Below are 20,133 nucleotides of genomic sequence, written 5' to 3' on the forward strand. Positions count from 1 at the left end.
AGGAAATGGTGAGGGACAGGGAGGCCTGGAATGCGGCAGTCCTTAGGATTACCAAGTGTTGGACATGACTGGGCGACTAAACAGCAACAAGCATCAAAACTAATAAATGTGGTGTTGAAGGAGATGGGTGAAATAAACACAACTAACATTGTAAAGAGCAGTTGCAGTAAGAATCATAAATGAAGGCAAAATCTTTAAGGTACAGTTTGATTAGGAGTGAGACATTTTCTTGGTCTCAAAGTATTTTTTCACAGATTGCTTAAGGGATGAAAGCAGAGGAAAACCAAGTGAAGAAACTACAACACCTTGATCCAGTGATAAAAATTAATACCACCTTATAATGGATAGACAGGCATTCTGTGCCTCCGGATGTACCACCCCGAAGAAGAACACAACTTCACCCGTGTGGTTGTTTCCACCAAGGATGCATCACTTCAGTTCAGTCAGTTCAGTCACTCAGTCGTGTTCGACTCTTTGCGACCCCATGAATCGCAGCACGCCAAGCCTCCCTGTCCATTACCATCTTCCGGAGTTCACTCAAACTCACGTCCATCGAGTCAGTGATGCCATCCAGCCATCTCATCCTCTGGCGTCCCCTTCTCCTCCTGCCCCCAATCCCTCCCAGCATCAGAGTCTTTTCCAATGAGTCAGCTCTTCACAGGAGGTGGCCAAAATACTGGAGTTTCAGCTTTAGCATCATTCCTTCCAAAGAAATCCCAGGGCTCATCTCCTTTAGAATGGACTGGTTGGATCTCCTTGCAGTCCAAGGGACTCTCAAGAGTCTTCTCCAACACCACAGGTCCAAAAGCATCAATTCTTCGGCGCTCAGCTTTCTTCACAGTCCAACTCTCACATCCATACGTGACCACTGGAAAAACCATAGCCTTGACTAGACGGACCTTTGTTGGCAAAGTAATGTCTCTGCTTTTCAATATGCTATCTAGGTTGGTCATAACTCTTCTTCCAAGGAGTAAGCATCTTTTAATTTCATGGCTGCAGTCACCATCTGCAGTGATTTTGGAGCCCAGAAAAATAAAGTCTGACACTGTTTCCACTGTTTCCCCATCTATTTCCCATGAAGTGGTGGGACCGGATGCCATGATCTTCGTTTTCTGAATGTTGAGCTTTAAGCCAACTTATTCACTCTCCTCTTTCACTTTCATCAAGAGGCTTTTTAGTTTAATTTGAATCTAATCACGAGGAAACATCATAAAGGTCGATGAGAGAATTTCTATTTGAAGATGAGTCTGTCGCTGTAAGGGGATGGATTGCTCTTGGTGAGCCCTCTCGGTCATAAGGCTGTTAAATAATCCAATGCAAACATTAGAGGCTGTGATTTTAACTATAATATTTATAAATTAAAACGCTATGGCAACGGGTTTACTTACATACGTATTTAAATACGTGTGACTACTACTACTACTAAGTCGCTTCAGTCGTGTCCGACTCTGCAACCCCACAGACGGCAGCCCACCAGGCTCCCCCGTCCCTGGGATTCTCCAAGCAAGAACACTGGAGTGGGTTGCCATTTCCTTCTCCAATGCATGAAAATGAAAAGTGAAAGTGAAGTCGCTCAGTCGTGTCCGACTCTTCGCGACCCCAGGGACTGCAGCCTACCAGGCTCCTCTGTCCATGCGATTTTCCAGGCAAGAGTACTGGAGTGGGTTGCTATTGCCTTCTCCGCAAAATACGTGTGAAGAGAGAAGCAATTTCTCTGCAGGTGAAGGAGTGGGTCTAGAGAGAGTGGGGAGACGGTGGGAAGAGAAAAGGGGCCCTGAGCAGAGGACTGCCAATTGTTCGGTTTGTGGTTATTTCTAATTTAACAAACACTTACATAGCACTTACTTTTACCAAGCCCTGTTCTAAGCGCTTTCCACAAGTTGACTTTTAACGAGAAGGCTCAGAAAATGGTCTTTAGTTCCCAAAACAAAATACAGCTATGACATTTTAAGTTATTTTATCACAAGTACTTTTATCTGTATATCAAGGCTCAGCTGCAGTGATTCTCTTCTTGGACAGAAAAACATGAACCTAGAAACGATAGAAAGCCTAGTTGGCGAGGTGAAATGTTAAGACCCTTTTGAAAAGTTTTTGAGTATCCCTAAAAGCCTTATTTTGCGGAGAAGGAAATGGCAACCCACTCCAGTGTTTTTGCCTGGAGAATCCCATGGACAGAGAAGCCTGGTAGGCTGCAGTCCATGGGGTCGCACAGAGTCGGTCGGACACGACTGAAGCGACTTGGCAAAAGCCTTAAAGCATGTACTCAGAACAGTTTATGTATCTGCATATACTCAGAACAGCTTATGTATGTGTTTTGGATGTCAGGCACTCACAGTGTCTTTTCATTTAGTGGTGAACACCAGACCAGGTCGATGCCTATTTTAGCCGAAGTTGGTATTTCTAAACAACGTCCCGCCTCCAATCTAAGAACTACTTCCGGCCTTCGCCTTTTGTCCTCAGCGCGTATGTGAAGCAATGCATTCTGGGAGACGTTGAGATTTCCAGGCTGGGTGTGAATTCCGGACTTCGTTTCCCACAATGCCTTGGCGCGAATTCGTAATTCCTGCCGGGGTAACTGTGAGGTGGTCGCCATCTTGCGTACGGAGTCGCGGCTTGTTTCTCGGCTCCTGAGGTCCCGGCTTTCAGTCCCACCCGGTATCTGTTTGGGGAAGGTCTCTGCGGTTCTTTCACCTACTGTTTTGAGGTCAATGCAGAACTGTGGTATAAGGTGAGTAAACAGACCATTTTAAGCGAGGTGGGGTTGTGGTGGGGAGGTTTTTCAGTTTCTTTCTTCTTCCTTAAGTGGCTTGGCTTCTCGCCGGCGCTTGACTGAACCCTTTAGGTTAGCTGTATACAGAAGCCGGGAGTGAACCTTTGGGTCTCGGAGCTCTTTGGAATTCCTAGATAGAACCTGAACGTGTCTCCTTTGGGACAGAAAAATTGGGTGAAGCGCTTTTGCCCGGGCTGCCTTGTTTGGAGGTCAGGAGGCCTTAGGGTTCAAGTTGTGTATAGGCCTCTCTCCTTTCTCTTCCCTGGGTCTTTTCTGCTGTTTATAATGAGGAAATGAGAAGCTGAGAAGCGGCCTAGGAGGGGCCTGTTTCTGGGAGGTTGGCGTTCTCTTCAGGTGTATTTTCTTTCAGTCCCCTTGGGGCCGTCTTGTCCCACTCGTGTTTTTGCCCTTTCCTTTTGCTCTCGTGTTAGAGAAAGGAAGACCAGAGAGCGGGCGGAATGAAGTATTGACCAAAACAGGCTTTTGAATTGTACTGTTGAGGGTCCCCCAAAATTTTCAGGGGAAGCAGAGTTTATTTATCTACGAGATGGACGAACCATCTGGAAAAGATGAGGGCTTTGATTTGGGGAGTTGCCAGATTTCTAAACATCACATATTTCTGTCATTCTCAGGACAACTTAAGTTACTGTTTTTTTCTTTAAAATCAATGTAATACACACACTTGGGGACCCTATTCTCCTCGCAAGAATAGGGCCTATAAAGACTGACATTTCAGTTAATCTGACGTTTGATTGCTAACACTTGTGGTTGTGTGAGGTTTGCTAAGGACCTAGTGGTTTTAAACAGGAAGACATTTATGATACAGTTTATTACAACCAGTTTGGATCTTTGTCATTTTGGTTGGCACACTTACTGTCCTTTTTAGTACACGATTGTATATCTGTGTCATTGAAATGTGTATTACTGATTGAGCTTTCCAAGCTTGCTTTAGTTTTTGCTTAGGTTCTCGAATTCAGAAATACATGAGTTAGATTAAATAGGAGATATAACTTTCTTTAAAAAAGGATGTTTATTTACCTTCAGTGAAACTCCTGCTTTAAATCACAATGTCATAACAGTAGTACAGGATTATAAAATTACAACTTTAAAATTTTCGTGTTTTGTGAAAATGGTTTTTAAATGCTTATATCAATTGTTTTCTTCTGTTGTTTCTGAGGAAATTTTTGTTTAGGTTTTTAAAGTATTAGTTGTGTGATTTTCTCCTCAGATGCCTTATGGTGAAGTTGAAACTAAATCCATGGGACATGAAGAAGAACTACTAAGTGAACCATGCTCCAAGAAATTGAAGTCTACTGAAGAGGCATATGTTTTCCCCTATCATGGTAGTGGTAATTTTTACAGAAAGCAAGAGAAAACTGGAAGTGATTGGACCCCTGTAACCATCACTAATGTTAGAGGACATAGTTATCTTCAGGAGGACAAAACCCAAACTACAGATTTGCTGAAACCTGAGCATGATGGGATGCCTAGTGACAGACCGGATGTTATTGAGTCTGTTGATTCACAAGTTGTACAGGATATACATCCTCCATTGGTATCCACAGATGATGAGATATATAGCACAAGTAAAGCATTTATAGGACCCATTTACAAACCCCCTGAGGAAAAAAAATGTAATGACGGGAGGAATCAAGCAGACACTATCAATGGTAGAGACGGCAAAAGAAAACAAAACAAACAGAAATTTAACTCCAAAAAATCAGAGATTGACAATGAATTGTTCCAGTTTTACAAAGAAATTGAAGAGCTTGAAAATGAAAAAGATGATTCAGAAAGTAGTTGTAAGGAACCCGAACCCTCTGAGAAACAACTCATTGCATATTATCAGAACCCTAATAATGATCTGTTAAAATCTGAAGAAGAAAAGAAAAAATATCTTAGTAATGGCCTTCAACCACATTGTGGTTATCAACAGTGGGTGGGGAATGAGCCAGGTAAATATCCTTGTAATGGACAAATGATACCTACATTTTGTGATGATTCATTTACTTCCTTCAGGCCTGAGTGGCAAGCAATGGATTCTTTTGTAGTACCACAAGACCCTCATCTTCCCAGTTTTAACTATCACTTAAATATTGAAAGATTCAGTGTTCCACCAAATCCACCATCAAATATTTTCCATTCCCAGGATGACTTTGAGATGCAGAATGGATATTTTATAAATAGTTGTCATGCTAACTGGGATTGTTTGACTTTTGATGAGAACAATGAATATACTGACTGCAGTAGTGATCATCCCTCTAGAAATGACTACAGTGTGCAAGATGGGTATGCGAGTAATGGTTTCTGTGAAACCAGTGAAAGATACTGGAAAGATCCTTCTGTGGAGGAGTGTAATGGAACAGACAGGTTTATAAACCAGCAGTTTGAAGAGGAAAAGTTACATAAATTGCAGAAGTTACTTATTCTTTTAAGAGGTTTGCCTGGTTCTGGGAAAACGACATTGTCTCGGTAAGTAAAGGATACCAAGTGAATACTTGGTAATTTATTGCTTTAAGATCATGATAGTTGTAATCAATGGCAAATGCTTTTATGTGTCTTGTAAAAAATCTTTAATTTGTTATACTTGAGAATGGCATATGATGGTAAATATTTTAAAAGATGTTTTCTGATAGAGGAAAGGAGAATTGACATATATATTCTTATTAAGATCCTGTTAAGGACTTTAAAAATAGATTCACCATGTGAAATAATGGCTGTGATGAAGCAAATGCTATTTGAGAACTGTGCTGCCCTTCAAGTCAGCTATTCAAGAAGAGTTGGATTCATAGGTAGAGAACTTGAGCTTTGACTCAGTTATTTCAGTTTGTGACCTTGGACAGGTTTCGCCGTTAATGAATAATACTTATTTTTCTGGAATTATGAGAAGCAATGAGATAACCCAAGGAGAGGAATTTTGAACTTGTTTTAAGAACTGTGTCGTGTTTGTACCATTGTTGATGGAGGGAACCTGTTTGCAGTTTCTTTAAGAGTTTGAAGTGAGCAATATCTGAAATTAGTGAAGTTAGAACTGATGATGTTTTATTGTGTGGTGAAATGTTTCAAATTCCTGTCTTTGTTTACATTTTTAAAATATTGATGCAGTCAAACACATTTGTGCAGCTATGAAAAGCAATACAGATTCTTTGTAGTTTATATAGGATGATTTCGAGGTTTATGCTAGATAAGAGGGAAAAGAGTTTATTTGATGTCTTTGGGTGATGATAAAAAAGTCAAGGAACTATTTTGTAAATGGTTTATATTTATTTGCAAGACAGTCTAAAAAACTTACACAGTATTTCTTCAGAAGCAAGAAATTAGAGAAAGATTTAAGTTATATAGACATTTCAAGCTAGATTGTAAACTGTTATTTTGTGAATGAATTTTAAGTCTGCATTTTGATTCCTTTTTAGTGAAAATTTTGTAGAGAAAATGATATTTCAACCCTTCTTTAGAAAGGATAGAAATTAGGAATGAAGTCTTAAAAACATGAGCGTTCTTCTAGATTTGGAATATCAGAAAAGAGATGGTTGGAAATTGGATGAATGCATCTTCTGGTGAGGACCTCTGGTATAGAATGCAAAAAGAAGGATTAGGTTTGGAACAACATATTGGAGTGTGTTGAAACTGAAAATGAATCAAGTGTAGTGGCAATTCAGTAGAAGTTCAAGGAGACGTAATTGTAGTGGGAGATGAGAGGTGATTATATTTAATATGTTGTTGTTCAGTCACTAAGTCATGTCTGACTCTTTGCGACCCCATGTATATTTCTTTATTTGAGAAATTAGGTGTAATAAGAATGGAAGTTACAGTCACAACTACCATTTATTTATGTTACTGTTTTTAGGTTATAGAGTACTTCCGTATATAACCATCTTGGGAGATGAATTAGCCTTTTCACTTTTTAGAAGCAGCAGAGGCTAATAAAAAATGAGTTCAGGTTCAAGGACTTGGGAGAAGTTGTAAAAACTGATAAGAGATCAAAGTGGGGATGTAAATGAGGGTGTGTATCTTACCTAATCCTTCACTTTAATATCTATCACATGGGTTGCTCTATACCTGACTCCTGGCTTTGAATAGCTTGGTTAAAGCAGCAGAAGTATCTCTTTAGGTCAGCACTTTTTTGAATGAAGTAGGAATGGTTATTTGGGATTGGATATGAAGCCACATATTCTCTAATGAGGAATGGTTTCATGTAGGATTTAGCTTTTCAAATGAGCTTTGAAAAAAGGAGTAAAGATTTGGAGGATCAGAGTTGAATTAATTTGGGGCACTAAATTAAAATATAACATTGTTTAGTATTGATATGTGGTAATGAGTTATAGTGAGTTAGATAAATTTCAAATTCTTTGGGGATAGTATTCAAGTCCCTTTCTTCCTTTAGTCCTTACCTACCTCTTTATCTTCATATCCTTGTGCACTTGAACTAGTACCCTGCCCTCCACTGCAGGAGACATAATATGTGTCCTTTCATTTTTCTCAGGATTTTACTTATTTAGAGGTTTTCTTACTTGCCTCCACTTTTGATGTTTTGGTTTCTCATCTCAACCCTCAAGACAGCATTATCTTTATTTACTGATAACTGACCTAAAAGCCAACTTGGTTACAAGTGGCAGACGCTTAGTGTTTACCACAACTTAATGAACAGATTTCGATGAAACCAGTCTTACATTAAGTTTGAATACAAGTACAGAGTTTAAATATTTACAAGTAAACCTGTGCAAACCAGTTCACACAACTTCTGTAAGTATGACAAGGTGCCAGCTCTTTATCCTCTTAGGTAAACTGACGGCCTTTTGATGAAAGGTTCATTTGAGGCAGAATTCAACAATATTCTAGAGATAGAATTTTGTTGCTGTTGCAGTTGGCAATCAGCCAAACTGAATCCTTTGATTCCATAATTGGTCTCAAGACCATTTAGGGATCAAGTTTGGGGTATCATTCTTAGGGGTGTGGGCTAAAGATTTTGCTAGATTCTTATACTGTGTTCTTGCAAGGAGGAGGCATAAATTGAAATTACTTCAGCAAATCCACATTCCTTTATGCTACAGATTTCACCAGAGTATTATCAGAAGCAGTAATTTCATCATATTAGCAAAATGTCTGGAGTTGATCAGGAGTAAAAGATAGTTGAAGTACTTGTCAGAAAGAGAAAGTCCTACTCTGCTGGCTTTGGTGATGAAGGGACCATGAGTCAAGATGGATATGTAGGTTGCTTTTAAAGGAATGCTAGTCTGACCACAACTGATATTAACCTAATGAAACTGATTTCAGACTTCTGACTTTCAGAACAGTCGGATAATAAACCTGTGTTGTTTTTAGCCACCAAGTTTGTGATAATTTGTTATAGCAGCTATAGAACACAACAGTTTGAAGAGAGGAAGAGATTTCATTTTTCCTTCCTTCTGTTGGAAAAGCTCTTAGTTTAAACTCCAGAGGAAGGATTGACTTTTTCTTATGTAGAGTAATTTTCTTCTTTCAAGGAGTATTTGGAGAATGAAGTGTCCCAGTAGTCTTGGGCCAGAGGATATGCAAGGCCACTCAGTACATAAGGAGGTAAAGAATTCATGCAGTATCAGTTTTACTCAGAGGTTTTTTTTTTTTAATCACTTCTGTTTTTAAATATATATGATGTGTTATAGAAAACATATAGTTTTTAGAAATTAAAAAAAATAAAGCAGGAAAATTACAGTGATTCTATATATAGTAGACCATTTTGGGGAGTAGGACTCTCAAAATGACGCTTAAAGAATACAGCTCATTTGTTACTCAAGTGAAAGAGTGTAAGTACAGAGTAAATTTTTTATCTATGGTTGTGTTACAAAGTTCCCTGAAGCTGACTTGTTAAAGCAATAAACATTTATTGTCTCGCAGTTTCTGAAAGACAGGAATCTGGATGCCTCTTGTTCAAGGTCTCCAATGATGCTGTGATCACCATGTTGCTTTGGGCTGTGTTTTGGTCTGAAGGCTTGTCTTGGGGGAAGACCGGCATGGAATCTCGCTCAGAATTGTTGACAAGACTCATTTCCTTGTGAGCTGTTGGATTGAAGGCCTCAGTTTCTTGCTATCTGTAGGCTGTAAGGTCCCCTCAGTTGAGGGGATTATCCAAGGGTGTGGACGCCAGGAGGCAGGGATGTTATGAGCTATTGGTTTTGGCTCTTCCACCATTGTTTATGTGATTTTGGTGGCCTGATTTCAGAAATTATTTTCATTTCTGAATTTGTTTAATACCACATTGTCAAGGTTGTTGTGAGGATTAAATGGAATCATAAAGGTATATATATAAAATGCTTGGCACATACTAGGTCCTCAGAAAGATAGCTATTTTGAAAAAATACGAATCAAGTGGCCAGTGGGACCACATCTGAAGTTTTTATTGTATACTTGATTTCTCAAAAGTCTCAATTTTGGCATTCTGAGAATCCATTTTAGTACCTGTCGTAACTTGGGAGGGTTCTAATAGAATCTAAGAATTTTGAAAATACTGATAGTCTTAAATAATTTACTTTTGGTTCAGATGGTTGATATGACATTAGATATATCTAGATTGATAAAGGTATTTTTGAGATAATTCAGGGAATTTTGAAACGATGCATGAGCAGTCTAGGAGGAAAAAGTCTCCCCAAGCTAAAATTATTTGCTGTTGTTATGATTTATACACCTAAGATATTCTTCATTGAGATTTGCTCATGTTTGATGTTGACATGGGTTAATGATATAAATTGATTTACTATCCCTTCCCTCCCCACTTTTTTTTTTTTGGGAGGAGGTTAAGCATTTCTTGGGTACAGAAGATCCTATACTCTTGTAGTACGGTATTATTAAACCTAGAGGATCACCTGCTAGTAAAGTAGTAGAACAGATGGGGGAAAAAAAAAGAAACATATATGTTATCTAGGAAAGATAGTATCAGGTTTCTGGTACTTTGAAACATAACTAGGTATCATCTAGTTGGTTATGATCAAAATATTTTTAGACAATTGAGCTTTGGTTTGGAATGCTAATATTGTGGCATTTTTTATCACTTATAAACAAATAGGATGCCAAATGTGTTAGATGGTATATTTTGGGAAAATCATGGCCAGTTAAAAGAGAAATCTAGCTTTATCCTCAAACAATTTAAACCATTTACTTTTTTTTAAGATTTATTTTTTAATTGAAGGATAATTGCTTTACAGAGTTGTGTTGGTTTCTGCCAACTTCAACATGATAAACCATTTACTTTGGTTTGTTTAAAGTAATTTGAATCAGAATTCTATAAGTGGAAGTATACAGTACATTTTTTACATTTATATATGATTTTATTTTTGTATAAAATATATGCAGTTTTATCTGAGGAAAGGAGAGATGTTTGTTTTAATAGTTGAAATTCTTTGTTACTTTTATTAGGAAGTATTCTTGAATCATCCCAGGACAATATCATCCCTCCCACCACCTTCTACTCCCTTCCCCTTCTCAAAAAGAGATTATAGAATTACATATGCTCAGTTGCTTCAGTCCGCTCCATGAACTGTGACCTGCCAGAGGGACAGAATCCCTCTGTCCATGGGATTCTCCAGGCATGAATACTGGAGTGGGTTGCCTTGCCCTCCTCCAGAGGATCTTCCTGACCCAGGGATGGAACCCACATCTCTTAAGTCTCCTGCATTGGCAGGTGACCTTTACCACTAGCGCCACCTCGGAAGCCCAATACAATGATAATCCAACTGCCTAATGGTTGAAGGAGGGGAGATAAAGTGAAAGTCGCCTCAGTTGTGTCTGACTCTTTGTGACTCCATGGTCTGTACAGTCCATGGAATCCAGGCCAGAATACTGGAGTGGGTAGCCTATCCCTTCTCCAGGTGATCTTCATGACCCAGGAATCAACCAGGGTCTCCTGCATTGCAGGCGGATTTTTTGTTATTGTTGGATCCAAATTGTTCCTACTGTCTTTTCCCTTTTCTCAGCACATCTCTAATCTCTTTCATGAGTCGCTGGTTATGGGAATTCTCTTACACTGAACACTTGTCAATCTCTCTGTGCTTAGGAGTTAAAGGTGGTAAATCGTGAGAACAGACCTTGATTACCACTGACTTGTTCTGAGAGTGTGTTCTTTGTTCAGTATTTAGTAGTTAATTTCATTTAGTAATTTAATCTCTTAAAAGTTAAAAACATGATTATACTCTGGAGGATCATTGACTGTTTCACAGCCTTAAACCACAAGTCTCACTTTCAGGTCATGCATGTTTGTGCTTTATAGAAATAGTATATCAAAGCTGTCAAAACTTATCTTTATCCAAATGTAGTTTTCCCCAGATGAATTGCTTCCTTAAGCTTGCTTGTCTTAGGTTACCTATTGTGTTAAATTTAGGCAATTTTAGACACCAAATACAAATTCACTAAAGTTAAAACATGGAAAGTTGACATCATTTTGAATTGAAGAATGTTTTTAAAAGTTGCAATATAAAAAGAAAAAAGTTGCAATATAGAAGCCACTTTAAATAGTTTTTATTACTGGCTATTATTATGTAGATTTAAGTGTGAAGTGATATTTGGAATCTGAAAGCTTTTAAAGTTTCAACTCTTGTGCTGTTCTGCCTCCAATATATTAACAAATATGTACCAGCTATTCATTTAATAATCTTTCCTATGTGGCTTATTTCTGATGGTTATAGATTTTATAAATGGCACCTTTATGATTTCTTTTATTAACAGAATTCTGCTTGGTCAGAGTCGTGATGGCATTGTGTTCAGCACTGATGACTATTTTCACCATCAAGATGGGTACAGGTATAATGTTAATCAACTTGGTGATGCCCATGACTGGAACCAGAACAGAGGTTTGTTTTGGGCCAAGTCTCCTGGGATAGAATATTTGACTAGGAGTCACAATACCTGAATTTTTATTCTTGACTTTTTTTCTTTTTACCAACTGGATGACTTTGACAAGCCATCGAAAGAGCTTTGAGACCCAGTTTTTCATCTCTTAGAAGCAGTGATAATCATACTTACTCTACCTGATTGAGGTGAAAATCAGAGAATGTAGTTAGAATATTTTTTAAACTGTAGATAGTGTACATAAGCCAGTACAATAAAAGTATAGGATGTTTTGATATAGTGCTTTATACCTCATGAACAAATTCAGAAAACCTCTGATACTACCTCATGAACAAATTCAGAAAACTTTGATATTTTTGTAATGTGTTACCAAAAGTTATTTCCTCGAATAATGCTAATATTTTCTAAGGCTTAATGTCCATGAATATTAAACATTTTTTTCACTGATACAAAAAAGTTACTTAATACACTTTTTAGAGGCACATGGGTCAAATTTGCTTTAATTTCGGAATAGTAATTATTAACCTTGGCTGAACATTTGAATCACTTGGGGATTTTTTTTTTTTTTTAAACTCATGCCCAAGTATTAGCCTCAGAGATTCTGGTTTAGTTAGTCTGATGTCCTTGTGTGCTCATTCACTTCAGTCATGTCCAATTCTTTACGACCCTGTGGACTTCCAGGCTCCTCTGCCCATGGAAGGATTCTCCAGGCAAGAATGCTGGAGTGGGTTGAGATGTCCTTCTTCAGAGATCTTCCTGACTCAGGGATCGAGCCTGCGTCTTCCCAGGCTCCTGCATTGCAGGTGGATTCTTCAACCACTGAGCCATTGGGGAAGCCCCTAGTTGGTCTGGAGTGGATCTAAATATTAGTGTTTTGTTTGTTGTTTTTTTTTTAAGTTTCCTGGATATTCTAATGTTACAATCAGAATGGAAAACTATTAATCTAGAACTGTGTAGGTACATGCTTACACTATAATCTGATTTCTTTTTTAAAAGATTAAGAATGCATTGATGATGAAACATTATTTAAACCTGGAGTAGAGCGATTACAGTGAACAGCCTATTTGCTTCCTTGTGGTAGTCATTTAACTTGTAGGATTTATTTGGTTCAACCTTTTTTTCTTTGTAAGTAAACGGTTGTCCCATTTTTAGTGATGCTAAGATCAGTAGCTTCAGAAGAACAGTCTGCTCCCTGGTTTATTCAAGAATGTTTCCTTAATCAGTTATTTCATTAAAGTTGCAAAATGATTTTTCTAGGTCTGTCATTCCTTCTGTGTTCAGTGGCTAGAATTCTTCTGTAATGAGGAACGTCCTCTTACCTAGAACTAGCAACTAGTGTTACCCTGAAGTACAGTATGTACAGGAAAAAGCAGCATAAATGCTTTTCTTTCTAATTCTCACTTTTCAAAGCAAGGAATTTCAGTGAGGATATTTTTGAATAAAAAGTTTAAATGTCAGATAAGTTTGATTTTAAGACTATTTTCTAGTATTGATTCTAGGATTTCTCCAAATATTTATTTTAGAAAAAAATTTTTTTAAATTAATTCTTTTTTATTTTTTAAACTGCTGCAGTGTTACTACCCAAGTCAAATAAGGATCATACTGGCAGTTCCCAAAAATGCTTAGAGTTATTGGCCCAGAGTTAAGAGGAACAGAAGTAGATGATAAGGGGAATGAGGCAGTATATCTTTGGTGAACTGGAAAGTTTGTGTGGGACATTTTTTTTCTTTCTGCAATACTAGACTATTTTATTAAAATGTTTGTGCCGTGTGACTTATACTTGCTGAACATATTGGTGTCTAGATAAACAACTGGTTTTATTAGTATAGTAAGTGTGGACTTTTCCAAGGTAATTTTTAACCCTTTCAAGGTAATGATAACTGGCAATTGCTGGACATTTTGAAAGTTGTGAGCATTACGTTTAATTTACAGACATTTATTGAATACTTTTAAGTGCCAGTCATTATTCTGGGAATATCAGTCTGCCTCATGTTTATTAGAAGAATCTAAATTCACCTTTAACTGCTTATAAATTTAAAATATCTCTAAGATGTCGTTATTCTCTTTCTTAGAGTATGGTGGTTAATTTGTTTGAGAAAATGACTCTCTTTATTTGAGTATTCAGACATTGTTTTCTTAGGACCTTTATTTTCCTGGAGTGCACTGGAATGTGGTATTGGACGATAATTATTCATGGAAAGAGAATAATATCTCCATTCCTGCAAATCAGATATTTATTTGGTTAATAAGCTCCTTTTGTAGAACTTGACTCCTTAGAGGTGTAAGCCTGTCTATCAGACATTAGGAGAATTACTTTAATATTTTTTTTTAAAATGAAAGTATGATCACTGTTTGGGGTGAAGCAGTGGGAATTGATAGCATCTTGGTATCCTGTTTGTGACCCAAGTTGTAACTTTCTTTTAATATTTAGAGACGTCGTCTCCCAAATATGTATTTACATTCCACATTAGTCATTATTACTTAGCTTTTAAAATTCTATCTTCCCTTAGACATCTGTATAAATGTTTTCATTATGTGAAACTTAGTGGTTTGAATTCTAAATCCCAGCAAAACTTACATATCATTGCATTTTGCCTCAGCCTTTTAAATTTTATAGTGGGGAGAAGGAAATGGCAACCCATTCTAGTATTCTTGCCTGGGAAATCCCATGTACAGAGGAGCCTGGCAGGCTATAGTCCATGGGGTCTCAAAAGAGTTGGACATGACTTAGCCACTAAACAACAACAACCATCCATCCATAGCCCCACCTGTTAGAGGTAATTTGTGTTACTCTTTTGGAGTGATGCTAAATGACCTGTTTGTTAACATGTAAATTCAAAGCACTAACTGATTTGCTCTTGGAGCATCTGAAGCTTCCAATATGAGGAATTCTCAGGTTTCTCTAGGAAGAGGCATGATACATGAATCTGGAACAACAGCCAAGTCAAGAGGTCCCCCGAGGGCCAAGGTCAGAGAGGTCAGAACCATGAGAGGGTGATCCTTGAGCAGACGCCCAGGATGGAGACAGAGCCAAAGGGTGGACACCACCCCTCCTCCAGCTATGGCCACTGCAGGAAGGTTTCTGAGAGTCACAGGTCCACTAGCCTCCTCCCCATCCAAGTGACTGCTCTTCTACAGCTTTCTGTGAGAACAGTCTTAAATGGAGTCTCTCTCATAAATGATGGAACTCTGTAAAATAAAATAAATTTTATAGTGGGCTCTTAATTGTCTTGCCTGTCATTAACAGGAATCGCTGTGAAATAGTTCTCACCTCATACTGGAATCAATAGCTAGAGACAGGGAGATATAGTTTGAAAAGTTCTGTTTAGCTCAGCTCCCAATTTCAGAAATCATTGTCCTAAGAAATATCCACAAAGTCAGTTGAACTTTGGAATTTAGCTGCTTAGGATGTGAGTAGTGATAAATCCATAGCACTTTTTTTTTTTTTTTACCTAAGTCTCTTATTTCGAAAGAATTACTGGGAATTTTACCTATAGAAGACAACTTTTGGTGTCTTAGTAACTTTTCTCATCTTTATAGTTTGCCCAAAATGAAATCAGTTACATATTATCTTGTAAATTGCCATTTTCTGTTAAAAGTCTCCATCGTTCCATATCATTAAATGTTTGTCTCTTTTCATACTCAGACCATATTCACATGTAACTTGTCCCTACATTTTCTGTAAATGAAAGCTCTAGACTGAAGTCTTCATTAGCTGTAAGTTCAACAGAATATTTCCCCTAAAATGTCCTTTACAGCTAGTTTTTCAAAACCAGCATTTGGTCTGAAGAAAACCCATTACATATGTTTATGTCTCTTAATTCCACTTAATCTAGCAGAGTCCTTTTATTTCCATGCACTGACTCTAGAGATTGCACAGTTTTGTTTTTAAGTACAAGGATGTAGAAAATTGCTTAATGAATGTTTAAATTTTATTTTATATATTTTTATCTAATCATTCTGTTTTTTGCTTTTTAAATTTATTTTTTATTTCAGCAAAGCAAGCTATCAATCAGGGGAGATCGCCAGTCATAATAGACAACACTAATACACAAGCTTGGGAAATGAAACCATATGTGGAAATGGTAAATATGAGATATGAGAGAGTTTTTCTATTCTTTTCAGCTTTTTTCATATTCTGAAATTTCAGTTACTTTGATGTTTACTATTAAAACATTTGTCCTTGTTCTCTAAAGAGGTGTGTCCATTTGCTTAATTTTTTAAAAATTGAGAATGGTGCTTATTAAGCAGTATGTTCATCTTGTTAGTTTTGCCTGGACTTGAGAATAGTGATTGGAATTTGACTGTTAAGTAGCCTTAAAATTTTTATAAACCATATTATTTTAAAGATAAATTTGTCTTGGTTGAGCAAATTGAGAAGTATTGTCTAAGTGAAATTTGTATCTGTCTTCCATCTTTTTACTTTAAGAAGTGTTCTCTGGGTTTTTGTTTTCTTCTTTTCTTTTGTGTAGGCCATAGGAAAAGGATACAGAGTAGAGTTTCATGAACCTGAAACTTGGTGGAAATTTGATCCTGAAGAATTAGAAAAGTAAGGCACTCAAAAAATTTTTAATCTCATCTTTTTTTTTTTCTTTCTTCTTTTCATGATCAGTTTCTTTACTAGCTTTTGTTTGTTAAATCATTGATACCTATGAATAGGACTATTACTACTACTACTCACTTTCTATTAAGAGGAGCATTGGCTTAAATGCAGCTTGTTTGAGGCTCTTTGCAGTATTAAATTTCCTTAAATGTTCTTTGTTAAGTGTGTTTGTCACTTCTTCTTACGTGACTTCCTGCATCGGTTCCCAGTTTATTGAATGCTAGTGGAGATCCAGAAAACAGAGAAAAACTAGGACTTTCCCTTCAGCTTTTTTGCTAGGCCACTTCTCTGCGTTGCCTTTCCAACTTCATCTCTTTCCCATTTTAGATCCCATCAGCTTTTTACCTGATGCTTTTCTCTGCAACGTATCCATTATCCGATAGCCAAGATCCAGGGAATCAGTGTGTTTAAGAATTCAGATTTTTTTTTTTTTTCAATTTTAGAAAGGTAATACAGAGCCTGTATCTAATTGTTAGCACTCCTAGCAAGAGTTTGGGGCAGCATGGCATAATCAAACATCTCAGTGTTTCTGCAGCAGATTGTGAATGATCAGTCTATTCAGTTGAGAAAAATTTACATGGTTTAATGTTCGGAGTAGATCATGCTGCCATATGAGTACAGGCATGGTTAGACTTTGCTTCTTTATGAGTCAACAGAAAACTGAATTTTCAGAGTATTTTAGATTTCAGGATTTGTGAGGGATTGTGGTCTTGTATTATTTTCAACCCTGATCTTCCATTTGTGTTTACCTTTATCCATTTTCCCTGGTTTTCCTGACAGTAAATCATTTTTCATTTCTTCATTTTCACTCCTCCCACCCCATCTTGGGTGACAACTTTTAACTCACATACCTTACAGTTTACCCATTAAAAGTGTACAATTCAATGGTTTTCAGTATACTCACAGAGTTACACAACCATCACCTCTCTTTTTAAGACCATTTTTTTCTCCCACATGTTTCCCTCTTCTGCTTAAAACTGTTATTCTGTGTATGGTGTTCAACTGCTTTCTTTCCTCCTTGCCTTTTATTCTTTTTGTATCTTTGAATTTTTATTCCTTTGGTGATCTTTCTTTCCCTTTCTAATTTGCATGCCAAATCAAATTTATGAAGAGTTAAACTGGTAGATATTATTAATATCTGGTATTCTTTGCCTGCCCTCTGTGTAATTATTGCTCCTCAGGTAGAAAGAAGAGAGAGTTTAAAGATACTTGGCTTATGTTGAATAAGTGAGTTAATGAAATTGTTGTACATTTAGACTTTATTTGCATTTGAGACTGTTGAAACATTATAATTCTTTTTTTTTTAATTTTTTTTTTATATAATTCTTAATATAAAATAACTTTACAAAATAAAGTCAATTTAACTGCTATCTAGTATAGTTTGACAGATTTTTATGTCTTTTTTTCTGGGAAGATGAGTTAGCTTTAGTAAGTCTAGAACTTAATAAATGTAAAATATGTTCTGTGTGTTTTGCCGTGTCCAACTCAAGTTACAGAAAACTACAAGGGTTAAATTCTTAAAAAATTTTTTTTGAGAGACAAGAATAATTCGTAAACTACTTTTTGCTGTCAAAATTAAACTCACAGAAAAGTATATAAAAAATACGTAGCTTAACAAATTTCATAAGTCAGATATTCATTTAACTATTACTCGTGTCACGAGAGCTTTACTAACACTTGAGAAGTTTTTTGAATTCCTTTTCCCAGTAACAGTTCCCTACAGTTACTTGCTTGCTGTTCCTTAAAGCTTTTTTTTTTTTGCTTTTAAAAAAATCCTTCACTTTAGCACCATAGTTTAATTTCTTTCAAAGTTTATATATTAATAAATAGAATTACACAGTATATAGTCATTGTCTCTAGTTTCTTTCATTCGATACTATGTTTGTGAGATATGTAAAAATTGTATCTCTAATAATAGTTTGGTGTTGATAATAAATTTTTTAAATGCAGATGTGTTAAAAATAACTTTTATAAGTTAAACATATTTTATATTGATTTTTGTAAGTCCTAGAAACCCACGCGCAATTCTTCTGCAATTCTCAAAACGGTGTTGCATAATCTTTTTATTTTGTTGTTTAAAAGTTGGGGGTCATTAACTCAGTGGTTCAGTGAATCAGTAGTTAGTTCTATGTGAAGAAAGTATAATCAGTTAACATTTTGCTGTGATATATGGTATTTTAAGCCTTTTTACTATATTGTTTAAAACTGAGAGAGCCCTTTTTTTAGAGGTGTATCTTCTAGTATTTATTTGCAAAATGTAATTTAGACTCTATTCTGCTCTGTTACTCTAAAATAGGTTAATCCTGTACATTCTTAAAAAATAGAATTAAAATCCTTTTCTTTTTTGGTAGGAGGAATAAACATGGTGTGTCTCGAAAGAAGATTGCTCAGATGTTGGATCGTTATGAATATCAAATGTCCATCTCTATTGTAATGAATTCAGTGGAACCGCCACACAAAAGCACACAAAGACCTCCTCCACAGGAGAGACAGAGGTGGGGAGGCTCTCTAGGCTCACATAATGAAGTCTGTGTTACAAATAATCATTAAGTTGGCTATTTTCAGCTAACGCATTTGTTGCTTGCCCTTAAAAAAAATTAGTGAGCCTGTCTTGAAACTTAAGCAGTTTCAGATTTTAACAAAAGACCACGTTGCCTCACAAAAGATGTTCCCAGCAAGTTGTTTAAATTCTGAAGTGTAAATAAAAATTATATAAAATTGTATTTTAAATGTTTTTATAATCTTTTGTTGTAATGCTTTTGGTTATTATGAAGACCCCTGAGTAGAGTGGGTAGGAACCAGAATGTTTTTCTATAATTGAATTTTAAACTGATTTTATCTTTTGTAGATGTCAGACAATTTTATAGTTCATACCTAAATTCAACTTTTCATAAAACTTTAGTATTTTTCTTTGACTACCTTAAATATATAAGAAATACTGACTTGTTATAGGAACTGTAGTTGATTCCTCTATTCATAATACCAGTAAAATTATGTTTTTCTGCAAATTCATCTTTGTAAAGTATTTCTAAGCTGTAATTAGCATATCACTTACTAAAACAAAATTCTTTGTCAAATACCAATACAGTAGGTATATCAGTCACCAGGGGTTTTTTCTCTGTAATTTACGTTTTCATCACCCTTCTTCTTAAGGCATTCCCTGTCTCTCCATACTCCCCAATTCTGGAATGAAAAACAGGGCAATCACTATATAGTTTACAAAAGCTCTTCGTGTTATTCTGATAATATATTACTTTTCTCTATTTAAATTAACACAGGATAATTCTAGGGTAAAAAATATTTTAGACAGCTCCTTAGCATTAATTGTAGGAAGATTTGTCCTCTGGAATGTTTTACTTCTCCAGGTTTTAGCTTTTCTTTAAGGACAACTGTGTATCTCACTTTATCATTTTTATTAGATTGTGTTCCATCACTTAAAATTTTAAAATCGAGATGGAATTCATTTCAGAGATCTTGGGCAATTCATCCTAATTTTGCTTTGATTTATCCATTTTTAGGAAAAAAAAACACAAGCTATTTACAACGGTTGAAAATTTTTTATGTGTTTTATTTACATGGTAATAGTTCATGTCCTTTAAGTCTTCTTTCTCCTAAACCAACCTATCCTAAATCCTACAGTATATTTTTTTCTTTAATTTTATTTTAGATGGAGTATAGTTGATTAACAGTGTTGTGGTAGTTACAGGTGTAGAGCAAAGTGGTGAATCCCATAATCTTTCGATGTTGTTTTAAAACTTTTTAGTGTTTTTTTTCCAGCTTTAAATGTTCTCTCGCATCTTTATATTACTTTTTAACTAATATTAAATTATTAAGTAATACTACTTGCAAGGCTCAAAACTAAACATAGTACTTTTAACAAGGTCTTTATTACATTGCCTTTAATGAGATAATATGATTTTTATTTGTAGTCTCCAGTACTATT

The 20,133-nt window shown here is 36.2% G+C and overlaps 1 protein-coding gene across 4 annotated transcripts in view; it reads left to right on the forward strand.

The window, feature by feature from the left end:
• The first annotated feature begins 2,582 nt into the window (after window positions 1-2,582).
• The window catches only part of N4BP2L2 (NEDD4 binding protein 2 like 2), an 84,550-nt gene continuing 66,999 nt past the window's right edge, over window positions 2,583-20,133 (forward strand). For 2 of the 4 annotated variants that reach the window (XM_027557453.1, XM_027557454.1), the window contains exons 1-6: window positions 2,585-2,728; window positions 3,999-5,242; window positions 11,465-11,589; window positions 15,584-15,672; window positions 16,060-16,136; window positions 18,542-18,685. In XM_027557453.1, the coding sequence (XP_027413254.1) occupies window positions 3,999-5,242; window positions 11,465-11,589; window positions 15,584-15,672; window positions 16,060-16,136; window positions 18,542-18,685 (1,679 nt within the window). In that variant the 5' untranslated portion in view covers window positions 2,585-2,728. Of the gene's footprint in view, window positions 2,729-3,998; window positions 5,243-11,464; window positions 11,590-15,583; window positions 15,673-16,059; window positions 16,137-18,541; window positions 18,686-20,133 lie in introns of those variants that run through there. The other 2 variants (XM_027557456.1, XM_027557457.1) reach the window with 2 other exon arrangements.

Source organism: Bos indicus x Bos taurus, chromosome 12 (assembly GCF_003369695.1).
Source record: "Bos indicus x Bos taurus breed Angus x Brahman F1 hybrid chromosome 12, Bos_hybrid_MaternalHap_v2.0, whole genome shotgun sequence".
In the NCBI taxonomy this organism is placed as follows: Eukaryota; Metazoa; Chordata; class Mammalia; order Artiodactyla; family Bovidae; genus Bos; species Bos indicus x Bos taurus.